The 14,034-nt window shown below is 38.3% G+C and overlaps 1 protein-coding gene across 15 annotated transcripts in view; it reads left to right on the top strand.

The window, feature by feature from the left end:
* The window catches only part of TCF4 (transcription factor 4), a 333,945-nt gene that overhangs the window by 278,304 nt on the left and 41,607 nt on the right, over nucleotides 1-14,034 (top strand). For all 15 annotated transcript variants that reach the window (XM_036918543.2, XM_036918538.2, XM_036918539.2 and 12 more), the window contains 3 exons: nucleotides 1,280-1,385; nucleotides 4,929-5,062; nucleotides 10,528-10,660. In XM_036918543.2, the coding sequence (XP_036774438.1) occupies nucleotides 1,280-1,385; nucleotides 4,929-5,062; nucleotides 10,528-10,660 (373 nt within the window). The remainder of the gene's footprint in view (nucleotides 1-1,279; nucleotides 1,386-4,928; nucleotides 5,063-10,527; nucleotides 10,661-14,034) is intronic.

Genomic DNA, 14,034 nt, shown 5'->3' with positions numbered 1-14,034 from the left:
TATGTATGTGTATGCATATTTTCCCACATCTGTCTCTGTGGACTTACCCTTTGTGAAATCCTAAACCTTGTATTAATGCTTAGTTTGTGATTCATAGTGTTCTGAGAGCAATTAATGCAATTTTTCTTAGGGTGTTTATTCGATATGCACTGTAAAAAAAAATGGGAGTTTTTTTTGGTAACCCTGCAGTTGCCTTTTTATTGGTGAATTTCTCTTTCCTTTACTGTGACCTGTGAATATCACTGTAGGCTCACTGCCAATTTTGTGAGCGGCTGCCTGCTTCAAAATGGAGGCAGGAAGGTATCCATTTTCATCAAGAGGATGACTGTGTTTCAGTCCCTCCGACCATCTGGAGAGGGGAACTCCTGGAGCAAAAGAAAATGGGGATTAAAAAAAAAAAATGTATATATATATATATATATGTATGTATATATGTATGTATGTATGTATATAGCAGAAAAGGTAAAGGGTAAAACCAATTAAAATTAAACTATACCTTATGAATTTATGCTTTTGTACTATGTTGTCTTCTTTAAAGGAAACATAAACAAGAAAATACATAGGCTATTTTAGAAAGAACTAGTTCCCCCAGTCTCATGAGTTCTAGTAAACTAATATAAGTGAATTAGCATTTTATATACTTTTTAAAAGTTTATTGCACACACAAATATAATAAGAACTATAAAGGAGGGCTTCCCTTCCCCTTCCTGTACGCACATTGATTGTTGGTGGTCTTATGTAGAACTGGGCTTTTTAATGGCTTTTTTCATGCATCTCTGCAAAAGGCTGACACTTTGGGGATTTAATATTCCAAGATATTTGTCACTTTCTGTAGTCTGGATGGTGCCTTTGTTTTCTCTGTCTCCCAAAGTGAACATTTTAATTGAAAGGTAGAGTAAAAGGGGAGGTGCTTGATGCACATCTTTCTGTTTACACCTTTCATGTGCTCAAGGGCTATTTATGTTTTTAAAAGAAAAAGGATGCTCAGATTCCCAGGATGGCCCTGTGGGTATTATATAATATATTTATAAGGAGACATAGTTCAGAATATTCTGTCCTGCAACTGGAAAATACCACACAGAGTTTAAATTCACACAAATATATTCAGCAGTTTTTGTTTTTATGTATTCTGAAAGGGGCAGTGTTTCTAGGGTCTGATCAGATTTACGGGGGACAGGGTAGAATTTAAGCATTTTGGGCCTGCTTCTGACCCAGGGCTGGACCCTGAGGCACCTTGGTCAACGCAGCAAGCGGAACTAAACTGGCTCTCCCTCCTCAGGTCTATGCTCCGTCAGCTAGCACTGCCGACTACAACAGGGACTCGCCAGGCTACCCTTCCTCAAAACCAGCAGCCAGCACTTTCCCCAGCTCCTTCTTCATGCAAGGTAAGGCGCTGTCCCTTCTAAAGGGACATCCACTGCGCAGAGTCTTTCCAAGTCCCCGCAAGTCAAATATGGGGCAAAAGACTGCTGAATTGACACTCAAGAAATGGGGTGCTAGGCAAGCATAGAATATTGAAGGTCATGCTCTTCTTAAGAATTGAATTCACTAAAAATTAATTAATTAAATAATTAATTAATGAACACTTTACTAAGACTTGTTTTTTAAATTAAAAACCCCTTGAGCAATAGTAAGTTATGGTTAAACTGGTTTGCTTCCCTTGGGACTGACGCTTCCTTGGGGATGGTCTTCCACGAGCGACCGTCTCAGCGTCTGTGCTCCGCAGGAAGAATATGTGAGTGCATTTATATGTATTTTGAGCATCCTGGATTTAGCCAGCTGGGAAAAAAATGTCCCTAAATATAACTTCATATAAAAATTTCAGCCACTTGTTAATTTCTGTGTAAGAACCGGAGTCCCAGTTAAGATGCAGTAACCTATCTACAGGCTGGAATACTATTCCACTACACAGTAAAAGGTCTATCCCAGCGTGCTAACGGATTAAGAGCAAAAGACCCAGCCTTTTTTCCCAGACAAATGTAGAAACATTACAGTTTCATGGTAGATAAAGCATATGTATTCATGTAATTGTCCAGTGCGTTTAAGTAAATGCACATGTATATGTGTGGCCCCCAGCGTACAGTCTTGCGCTGGTGGTATAGTTCCTTTCTCCGGTTTGCAAAAGACCAAGGTGGTTGAAGTGACAGCAGCTGCTTGTAAGAACAGACTATCCAGAGGATGCAGCTAACTCTCCATCCCTGATTTATCTGTGACACTTACTATCAAAATGTGATGATCTTATTACCAAGTTAATACTCTAAAATTTAGATATGGAAATTACCAAGAACCCCTTCATGCAAAACTTTGACTTTTTTGCCTGGATGTGAGAAGCTTGTTTGAGTGTGCCCTGGCCAAGTGCCATGGGATTTCCTTCTTCGTGCTGCCCTAGGAAGAGCCATGTCACAGGAAGGGGAGCACACTTGGGGCAGCAAGTACCAGGGGAGCAGCTTGCTGTCTGCCTTAGATTACAGTGGACACACTCAAAATCGTTCTGATTAAAAGGGATTTATTTTCTTACCCTTCAGAGTGTTAGCTCTTTTAGGTTGTGAGTTCATATGTGAAATTCCATGGAAAATCTATAAAATTGAATCAAATGGGTACCTTAGGAATAGATAGACTTTGTTCCACACATAATGGAGCTTATGTTCACAGGGATCCTTTATCTTTGAGACCTGTCCTAGGTGTAGCTCTCAAATGGACAAGCAGGGTGTGTCACTGGGGTGCATCCTGTGCCATGACAAAGAGCTTTTCCCCTTCAGCATAAACAGCAGCCACTTTGGCAGCAGCTCCCCTCCTTTGTGACCAGACAGAGAGACTATGCTACTGGTGCTCGCTGAGACTGTCGGCTTAAGGATTCATCAGTCAAAGTAGATATTCGTTGAAAAAATTGACAGAATAGATTTCGTCTCTCTGCCTTCAGGAAGGTGGCTTGCTTAAATTGTGCACACTGCAGGAGAGCTCAGGTAGATTAAAACACAGGCTCTTCTCCACAGCAGACCATGCAAAATACAGGGAACAAATTCGCTTTTCTGCATGTGAATATACAAAAAGGAACAAGAAAAAATTTTTGAGTTGACATTTATGATGAGCACAATTAATTTGCACACATCTAATTCTATTCTTTCAAAACAACATTATGCCAAGATCATAGGATGTGATAAATATTAATTTACTGTGAAAAGCATAATTTATGTAAAAGATGTATTTTTATAAGTCTGCACTGAGTAGAGTGATCTGCATTAACAAATCCTAAATGTATTTCTGTATAGTGCATCGTGTTGTCAAAATGTTTCAGGAGACACTTGTTCAATGATACATATTCTCAATTTATCTATCATATATGTCATCTATTTGAAGTGTTACTGGTCTTAAACTTCATAGTTGAATTTAAGGTGACAATGAGACTTCCACAGTCTCAGAGCTAAGTCTTAAGTTCATGAATATGGTAGTAGCTTTTTGGAAGTCCTGTGTTTTCATGTTAGGATCACAGACGCACTACATCATGATCCCATTTCACATCGGCTTCCTTCAGTGAGGAATCCATGGTGCCCTAAGAATTCAGGTCTTGAAGAACCATGAACTTCTAGTGAAAGATATTCAGAGACTGTTGGGAGCATATTTGAAACTTACTACTGTGTGACCTCTTATTTTTAACTTTAATTTCCATCTTCTAGTTAAAACTCTTAAGTTGTCAAAGTCATAATTTTGCTTGCATAGCTCTTAAGAAATCTATTGATTATTCCTCCCTGTCCTGAAACCATTCCAGTTTTTCTGAATTCTAACTTCTGGATTAAGAAAAACTCAGTGAGAAAAAGCATTGTGAAGTATAGTGTCAGATTTAACTTGCCTTTTGCCTACATTTTCAGAAGGCCTTAATTAAATAACATGTGTGGTGAAAAATAAGATTATTTTCAAGGGAGAAATACCTGCCATACAGTTACCACCTAGCTGGTAGCCTCATATATATCTGGCACTCATTAATTTTTGTTAAACAATTGAATGAAAGAAAAATTGAATTCAGCAGTAACATAGATCCTCCCCCCACCCCTTAATTTGAGAAACCCAAATCAAACAATAATAATCTCTAGTAATAGCTTCTAGGCCAGCAGTCCTAGAGAATGAAAAAAAAAGTCTGTAGGAATGTTTTTAATAGAGCGTTAACAAAAGATGAACTTGGTATTAAAAAATACTTCATTTTAATTTCCCTCTAATTTTAAGCCTCTTTTTAACTCAGATTTATAAAACCCAGAGGCTCTCAAAATTGCCTGTAACATAATATTCACCTTGTGATATGTGTGTATACTCTTTCATTTGCAACAGGCGGCTTCCAGATAGCTATATAACTATATACCAAAAAATAAAAATGAAAAAAGAAATAAAAATATCTGAACTATATATATTTAGACCCGACTTCTTTTTACATCATAATATAATTTCAACTTTAGTTGTATCTACTGTCTATATTACAAAAAAGAAATCCAATATTTAAATCTGAGATGTTCCTTTTCATTGTTACTTATTCTTTACATGCCATGTAAACTTGCCAACTCCATAATGTCCCAAGTGTTTTATTTTCATCCCCAAATCTAGGAACAATTCAACTTTTTAGTTGGTTTTCATAGAAAAAAGAGCTCGGGGAACTTCCAAGAAATGTTTCCTTTAGGTTTAGCTACCTTGCTGACTTGACATGATTCTATGTAGAAATGGGTTCTGTTCTTTTACCATTGAATTATTACTAGGAGAACTTGTTTGGCAACGTAGAGCCACTTGGGAAAAGGTAATGATGAGTGTCTTCTGATGTAACCACCCAACCAACACAAAGATGGATACACAACAGGCAGTCATTTTCAAGTACATAAAAAAAAACCTATTCTACAAGGCAGGGCAGAATGCCTCAGGAAAGTCATGGTTTTCTTTGTCTTTCACAGATGGCCATCACAGCAGTGACCCTTGGAGCTCCTCCAGTGGGATGAATCAGCCTGGCTACGGAGGAATGTTGGGCAACTCTTCTCATATTCCACAGTCTAGCAGCTACTGTAGCCTGCATCCACACGAACGTTTGGTAAGGCAGCCTCACATGGTAATGGGGATAACACAGCTAGCTTGTTAAATCACATCCTCTGTCTTTCCATGCATGTACACAAGGACTCCGTAAATGAATGTGAAAATGGTGCACACCATTACTCTTACAGCTGTACTGTTTCTGTGATCAAAGACATGGCTGAATCAGATAACCTTTGTAAGTCCTTCCAGATTCTCTTTGTCATTGTTCTTCTGCTTATTGTGTTTTGCTCTGTGCTTTCTTTATTGCATTGTCAGCTTACTTTGGTTCATAAATACGCACTATATTTGAGTTGCAGAATTTCATCTATGACCGTTCCTTGGGGTTATTTTTGTGTTTTGTTTTTTGCTATCTCTAGTTTTGAAAAATACACTGCAGGAGGCAGAGTGTCAGTCAGTCTGCTTCGAGAGTAGGTGATGTGCATCACCCATGGGCATGCCATTTCCCCCTGACTGGCCCCAGTGCTGGTGATGGCTTTGACCTACTGTGCTGCACCCAAAGGCTAATTGCTCCCATCATCATCTGCAACCATGAGATTTCTAAATGGATCAGATTCCAAATTCACAGTATTTTAGCTTTAATTCCACACTCCCACCCATCTCCCACTGACACTCTGTTTTACCTCACTCAGTTGAAAGTTGAAAATTGCTGGGCTAAAGAATGTTATCTTTTTTTCATTACTGAAGTTTCCACTCTGCCCATCACCTACACTCCTCCGTCCTAGTATGTTTCTTTATCCTGGAGGAAGCAAATCATCTGATGGTTTTCTAGACTCAAAAATTTAGGAACTTAAGTCTATCATTTCATGGAGGAAAAAGTACTTCTAGATAATAAGTTAAGTTTAGGATGCATTTAAGATGGGATTGAGCCTCTTGTGCAATAATAATGGCTTTAAAAAATGTATGAACCTCTAACGCTGCAAATGCAAAGGGAAGGATAAACCCAGTGATCTTATTGTTCACTTATATCACTCCTCTTCATTTTGCAGTTTGCCTTTTTTTCTTTTCCCAAAACCCAGATTTATGTTTCTTTCTCCATTCTGATATAGGAAATAGTACTGTCTGAACTTCTGTGGTCGTTCCTCTCTTTTGCTCATCCATTAGAAATCTAGAAAAGGTGACTTACATCCTATTCTGATGACATAAAACATCCCTGAAGTTATGATTTCTGATATCCTTGAAAATATCTATTTAGTCAGTCCTAGCAGCAGAAACACTGTGTGGGCAATTAGGCTGTCTATTAATGAGAGACAAATAATGGAGGTAGAATTGGCCACTTTGTGTCATCTTTTTTAAAATAGGATAATGTCCTGCTGTCTGGTATGGTTTAGGCATGGCCTTTGCACCACACTAAGTTTAAAAGAATAAATCACAAACTATTAGAAATTTCAACTTTCATTAAGTAGCAGAATATTTACTTTAAAATTTCTTCCTTTCCCACCTCCTACATGGAGGTAGTAAAGGGAAAGCTTCAAGAAGTATTAACTGTTATTATACTAGAATTTCTTCTTGGCTAGCATTTTTATTTCTCCCTCATCATTTTCCACTTCTCTAAGGAACTCATGATCAAAACTACGTGTGTCCTATGAGCAAAGAAAATTTTTGCTTGAATGAAAGATTTTACATGATGCTAATATGTTGGAATTTCAGTCGTTTTAAGAGCTGTCCCTTTGACATTTATTTTTCTTTCGTCCTGTATTTCTCTCTTTCTTTCCCTGCCATGCTCTAAGATTTTGATTTAGGTGATTTGATTTGATCCGAATCAAGTTCAGCACATGAGAGAGGTGTCTTTAAAATGCACTTATACAAATGTACTCATAAAATGCATAAAAACTATAAATTTAAAAGGAAAACCAACTACATTCCTTTTAGAAAAAGTTTTGCTGAATCAAAATGATACTATCAACTAGGAAGAGAGGTCATTTTGAAGGAATAACCCAGTAGGTTGCATCTAATACTGTATTTATAATGTCACTTACCTACCCCAAAACATAGGGTTTTCATTCTTATTACGATCAGTTAGCACATCTTAGTTATAGGAGATTTGTTTTAAACAATGGATAAATGAATTAGGTCTCTGTTAACGTATCCTAATGAATTCTCTACTAATAGGGAAACTATTAAATTATATCTATTAATCCTTGTAATTTCAGCATTTAACTATTTGGAAATTCCTCATTGAAGTGACTTTTAAAAATCTGACATTGAGAATAATTTGAGTATACAGTGGGAAGTTTGTGTCTTCTCACTTGAAAGAACTGGGAGTTCCTCACAATTTTCTTCCATTGCCTGTGGCCAGTCCCATACTGAACAAAGTACAGTTTGAGAAAAAGGAAGTTTTCCTTGTGTTATTTTGGGTATAATTTGGCCAAATTAGTATTGCCTCAAAAGGTAAAACATTTTAGAAACATTATTATCTTCATCAGTTCATACAATACTATAGTAGAACGTGTAATTATAAAGCTTAAAGTCCACACATTTCAGTAGCAATTTTCAAGTCATCAGTTTTGATTCTTTGAATTCCAGTTTCAGCCTCTACGACACAGTGCCACAGCTAATCACTTCTATATCACATTTACCCACACAAAGTCACTCAGAAGAATGGAGTTTGTGGTTATTCTTCAGAAAGGGTTGTTGTAGAAGATTTAACTTCAGAATGACTTGGCAAAGGTCTTTTTTTAATAGGATAGTGTTCTGGCTGTCTGGTATGGTTTAGGCATGGTCTTTGCACCACACAGTGGAAGAGTCCCAGGAGTCTGGAATTTTAACGTAAAGGAAGTTCTGTTGTCTTTTATTTTTTGTAACATAAACCCTTACCCTGTGATTCACAACCGGGTGCAATTTTGCCCCTCAGGGAACTTTGGGAAATGTTTGGAGACATTTTTGGATGTTACAAATGGGAGTAGGTGCTGCTGGCATCTGTACTGCAGAGCTGCAGAGGCCAGGGTGCTGGTAGACACGCTATAGTGCACGGGGGAGCCCCCCCCCCAGCAAAGAGTCAGCCGACACAAAAGACAACATGGTGCCAAGGTCGTGAAGCCCTGCCTTAGCCCAACCGTGGTTCTATTCTGAGTATGTGCTATTTTCTCATCTTTGAATTATCAACCCATCGGATGACACAGATGCCACTAATGGAAACATTTTCAACACATACTCTGTCAATAGACTCCCGGTACACTGTACTTGGGTATCATAAGTAAAAATAAATAAACAAATAGCATGTAAAGCCATAACACTTTGTCATACTTCCCCTTTCCTTTTGTAGTAAGCAGGGCAGACAGTATTAATAGCTGAAGTAAGAGAGACTAAGGAGACCTCTTATAGTTGACCCCTAAGTACTCTAAAAGAGACATTATTCACGTATCACTAATAGTCTCTGTGGTGTATATATTATGTCTTTGAGTGACAGTAGTTTTCAAGATACTTTTCCTTGTAAAAATAATCTAGTTATAAATTTCATTAGTTTCTTTCAGCATCTCTATGAGTCTCTAAAAATAACTGATTTACGTGGATTGCATTGGTTTCCCCATTAAAATCTACAGGAAGAACTTTTCTTTTTATTCTTTGAACTCAGTATGAATCCCTTATCTGTCAAATCTTGAATTACTGCTCATTTTACACCATGTCTAAAAGGTCTAAAAATTCTCACTGATGCAATCATGTTTCTTCTGGTTTATCCTGTGATTATTATAGTTATTTAAATATTTTTTCAAAGTCCTTCTCCTCTGGTTTGATTTTTGCATATTTAGTGCTCATTCATAAAGTTTCTCTGTTCTTGAGAAATTCAGCATGGGATGTATAGAAATGAAGTAGAAATGTGTAGAAATGAAGTCAGACCATCTCTTTCTCTTTGGTTTTCTTTTTTCCATATTCATATTGTTTCTTCTTCTCTACTTTATTTTAGTCTTCAGCTCTTGAGCAGAAATAGCTCTTCTAAGTTTGGTGTTCTGTTGCTTATCCAGTCTTTCAGATTAGCTGTGCTATGGGATGGGCCCATTCTCTCATTCTCTGGAGGAAGTTTTGTGGAATATTGAGGGTATTCTATAAGTAGCAGGTAGACATGAGCTTAATAGGTGGCCTAATGAAGTTTTTGGTTGGAGCACAGAGATCTATGAAAAAACTCAAAAGTTTGAAAGGCATTCTTGAGAACATGGGGAGGTTTAAGGATATCATTTCAACTTTTTTTACTGATGTTGACCTTTCAGTTGGACTGTTTTGAGTGTTCAGAGGTAATGTTTTCAAAGGTACCCACCATGTCATTGGCAGACCCCCAGCTCTGAAATACAGGGTCATTTTCTAGACTGTTTTAGTTCTTGCTCAAAGAAGTAGTATTTCAGTCCACTGTTTATTAACTGCTATGTGATAATCTGTTGTTCTTTGAGTGTATAGGATAGTTACGTGTTCAGCACCCAGCTACAAGATGAGGGATGCGGGGGTATCAACTCTAGTCCCTCCCCTTAAAGAGTTTACAGTATAGGTGGAAATGCACTTGAAAGAGAAAGCAATGAAAGGCAGCTACTTTTTTTTATCATGAAAAGGAACACATCTCAACGCGTTTTTGTAAATAACCATGTGCCTGTTGAGATGTGCTCATTCCCAAGCAGATGGATCACTAGCAGCTCATTTGCCACCTTACAGGCCCTGTGATATGCCCCAAGACAAGCAGCTTACTTGGACAGCTAGTATAATAACTGAACTCGAAGCCAAGCCTTAAATCAAATAATTCTTTAAAGATGGTGTTTTTCTTCTGTAGTCGGTGATGTGATGGATCGTTAATGGAGAGGACATGTAAAGAAAGAAATCAAATGAGTCATTCACAGTCCATTCGTTCCAATTTCATTCAATATAGTCATTGATTTAAGGCTTTACATATTGATGCTTTAGAGAGATAGTCAATCATTCATACTTTAAAAATTTTTCATTTACCATTTTGTTCTTGCTAGTGTTCAGAAAGATGACCCAATTTTCAGGAAGAAGATTTGAGACAGGTTACTCTTTGCCATTTAGTGTCCAGAAGTTCAGGATGTTCAAGATACGAAAGTGTAATGTAAATCCTGCAGATCATGATGTTTATTAGTTATGTCATGGAATCTTTCTTAGTTTATCAATAGACTTTACAAAAAAATAACAGTATAGATGGTATTTTATGTTGCTGAAATCCCAGAGATGCTGCTTTTGAACAGTAATTTTTAGATTTAGAGACTGTGTCCATTTCTCAGTGTCTTATGTTGCCATTATATTCCTCTCTATCCAATGCAAAACCATAGCAACTGTGTATCTTTGTATTATATTACTTGAAAAATGAAAGCTGTCAAATCTAAACAAGATCTATTCTTGGATATTTTGAAATTAATTATAAGGGCTGTCTCCTTTGCAAAATGAAGCGTTCTGAAAGGAGTATTAGAAAACTAACCCACTAAATATTTTATGGTTGAATTTGGTCTCCTTTTCTGCTTCTTGCTGCAGAGCTATCCATCACACTCCTCAGCAGACATCAATTCCAGTCTTCCTCCGATGTCCACTTTCCACCGTAGTGGTACAAACCATTACAGCACCTCTTCCTGTACACCTCCTGCCAACGGGACAGATAGTATAATGGGTGAGTCATGGAAATGCCAATTCTGATGTGACAATCAATGTCAGCGTTTAATTACCAAGGACCTCTTTTTTTCCCCTCATAATTGAACAGCAATCAGGTAATGAATATTTGCCACATAACTAAATGAACCAAACAGAAGTAGTCATTGGCTTGACCACAATTCCATTAGTTACAGGAAACTAAAATTTGGCTACTTTGTATGAGTCACTAGACTGAACAAAAGTTTAAACAGACCAAAACTACTTTGCTTCTCACACTCTGAGACAGTGAACAAAGTGAACTTTCCTGACAAACCACTGAAGACTGGTGAGATATGGGGCTCATTAGCTCTTAATAGCAGTTATTGACCATGTCCCAAATTCCAGTTATGTGCTAAGCTCTTAACCATGATACATCACTGTCTCCTGAAGACTAGTTCACTTGAAATTTACAGCTGATTATTAAATCTGGATGGCTTCACCTTCTGGAGATTGTGGCATTGTGGAGTCCTGCAGAGGGGAGGAAGTGTTTACTTACTTCTGAGAGAGATGCCTGGGCAGCAGCGGGCCAATGGTTAATGCTTTTTCTCAAGCAGATTCACTGAAGAGTTAAAGCCCAAGCTGGACACTGCTGCCAGATGAGTGGGCCGGGCCATCATCCTTTCATTTTTCATGATGTCCGCTGTGTTCCTCTCCCAGGATAGATGGTTCTGCTACCGCACTCCTCTTGAGGAAAGAGCTAGGCAGAGTATCTAGCTGCTCCACCAAGAAAGAGTCTGGACTGGGGAGAAGGCAGCCACCCCTTCTGAATCTGCCTTCGACAATGAGCAGCATAGCCTGATGCCCTGGGGTCTTACTAAAACCTCAGACTTACCTGGTCCCTGCTCTTTGGTTCAGCTCAAGCCTGCACCTTCCTTGGCTGTAAGATCACTTCCAGTGGGTCACTGATGGGAACTCCAACTGTACGTTTTAGAGAGAAAATGGATGACAGGGTAATAATCCTGCTGTTTATTTCCCTTAGCTCTTTGTAGTTTTTTCATTTTCTTGAGATGGCTTATAGAAGTTTGGAAAATGGTGTGAATCACTTACGTGGGAGAGTTTTTGATGAAAGAGAAGAGATGTGTTTTGAAACGATGCAAATATAGTTCTGCCTAAAAAATACACTCCCCGCTTATTCAGTAATGCAGTTCACACTTGAGATGAGCCATCTAGCAGTCCTTCACTATCATGTCTCACTAAGAAGTAAATTTAGGAAATTGTTTCCATTTTTGTAACTTTTCATAACAAAGCTTCCACAAGCGCATCATATCAGTTTGACCTTGGAGAGCCAGGGGCAGAGGTCATATGGGGAAGTTTTGTTAGCTCTCAAGGCAGTTTTGGCAGATTAGAAAAACAAGAAGAAAGAAAGAAGTGCAGAACTGAAAAAGTGAGAAAAGCATATTTCACTTCAATGTGGTTTGACAAATGGAAAGCCCCTTTCTGCCATCAGGAGGTCTAGTTATGAAGGATGACCAGTCATTCATCCTCTTACATGGCAGATTTCCTGTCTACTCGTGGTTTGAGTAATTTTCTTTTTTAGCAAAGTATAAAGATGGAGCAAAAGCTATAATTGAGGAAAACATACTTAGGCACTGTTTGAAAAAAAGTTTTGTTGGTTGATTTGCAAAACAGTCTTCCTGGGCGCGAGGCAGTACAACTCATGAGAAAGACGTGTCATGAGGTGGTGTCATTGTCCTCCATGAGCCATGGTCAGCAGAGCCACGAGTCTCAGTGGGAATGGGGTTTGCTTTAGTCAGCTAGCTGGCCCATCATTAGTTTGTGAGGGGGCAGGAATGTCTACTCCCTCATTTGGTCTGAGCAGGGCAGGGTGATGGGTGACTCCTGTATCCTCATGGGCTCAACGGAATACTAAAGGTGGACTTAACTTGTTATATAGGCCACAGGGCCCTCTGTAAGTGGAAGGAGGGTCTACACAATAACAAAAGCTATAATTTTAAAAGGGAAAAGTATGAGATTTTTGGAACCCAGAAAGAAGATTTTTGGGGAACAACTTTATTATGTAAGTTAGTCCTTGATCATGGATGCATTTGTCAAAATCTATTAGCAGAATGTGAGAAAGCTTTATAATCTTTTCAGGAAATAAATAGACATGTAATTCAGCTTTTTGGAGGAATAGGCTTTTATGAACTTGCATAAATACAATTATTACTTTAGGATAACTTTAAGGGACACAGTCTGTAATCTTCTTCCTTAATACATCCTCCAATTCCAAAAGGTAAAATACAGAGGAAAATGGAAGTACAATAATAAGCCTTCGTGAGGCGCAGTGTCCATGTCAGGCTCATGTTTCTTGGCACTTTAATTCTCTTAGGCTTCGGTTTGATTTTCAGAGTGTGGTAGGAGTCGGGGATGGCAGCATGTCTGTATAACAAGAAGAGAAGATTTCTTTTCTGATGTTAGTGATACTTCCCGAACAAACAGTATGGATTAATAGGATACATCTGCAGACTTTTGAAAATATTTGGCATATGCTCACTCATTCTGAAATGCAGGAAATAAAGAAATATTACATTGCCTGTATCTCAAAGAACAAACAGAGCTAATTAAATAATTGGTAAATAGGGAACACATAGCCTAACACATGTTTGGGATTACACACATGATTCTGTAGAAAATGACTGTAAGCAATACTAATGCCGTAAGAATGGGGTTCAAGCACTAACACATGGACATCACATTTTTCAAGTTTTCTTGGTGAAAAGTTGCAAGGCATTGCAATTTTTTCATAAATGGCGTTGATGTCTTAGGAAGCTGCTCTTTCAGTTCAGAAGATCATTGCCCCGTCTCTCAGTTTGATGCAGTAAATGTATCTTCCTGGAGGTCACCAATTGTCCCGAACTGATCATAGAGTAACAAAGTGCACGTGGAGTGGGATGTAAGCTCTAGAACCATCAGAAGGTGCCTGCTCTGGAAGCACACTCCCGTGCCTCTGGTTCTGCCGTCTGTGTCTCAGAGATGAAAGATGCTCACTGAGGTTTGGGGTGGTGTGTGACCTGCAGGAGTGGCCGTTGTTTGTTTGTTGTTCTTCCCTCTTGCCCTTGAATGCCCGTTATCATTCTTTGAGAAATGCTTAGGAAGGACAGAGCTTACTCAGGTTACGTTAATGAATGGGTTTTTTTTAATGATATATTCATGCATGGATTTTCAAGAGAATTGTGGAGTACAGTATTTTACTTGTGGCATAGAGTCCACTACTTTTCTCTGAAGCCTTGCCAGCAAACTCTGGAGATTACATTAGGCATTTCTGAATTGGAAGGGTGTGTTAAGCACCTTGGAGTTAGATAAATATAATGCATGGGACACAGCTTGGATTCTTAACGGTTCAACTAATGTACT

This window comes from Manis pentadactyla, chromosome 6, assembly GCF_030020395.1.
Source record: "Manis pentadactyla isolate mManPen7 chromosome 6, mManPen7.hap1, whole genome shotgun sequence".
Taxonomy (NCBI): Eukaryota; Metazoa; Chordata; class Mammalia; order Pholidota; family Manidae; genus Manis; species Manis pentadactyla.
Note: the sequence above shows the minus strand (reverse complement) of the source record. Positions and strands in the feature narration are given on the sequence as shown.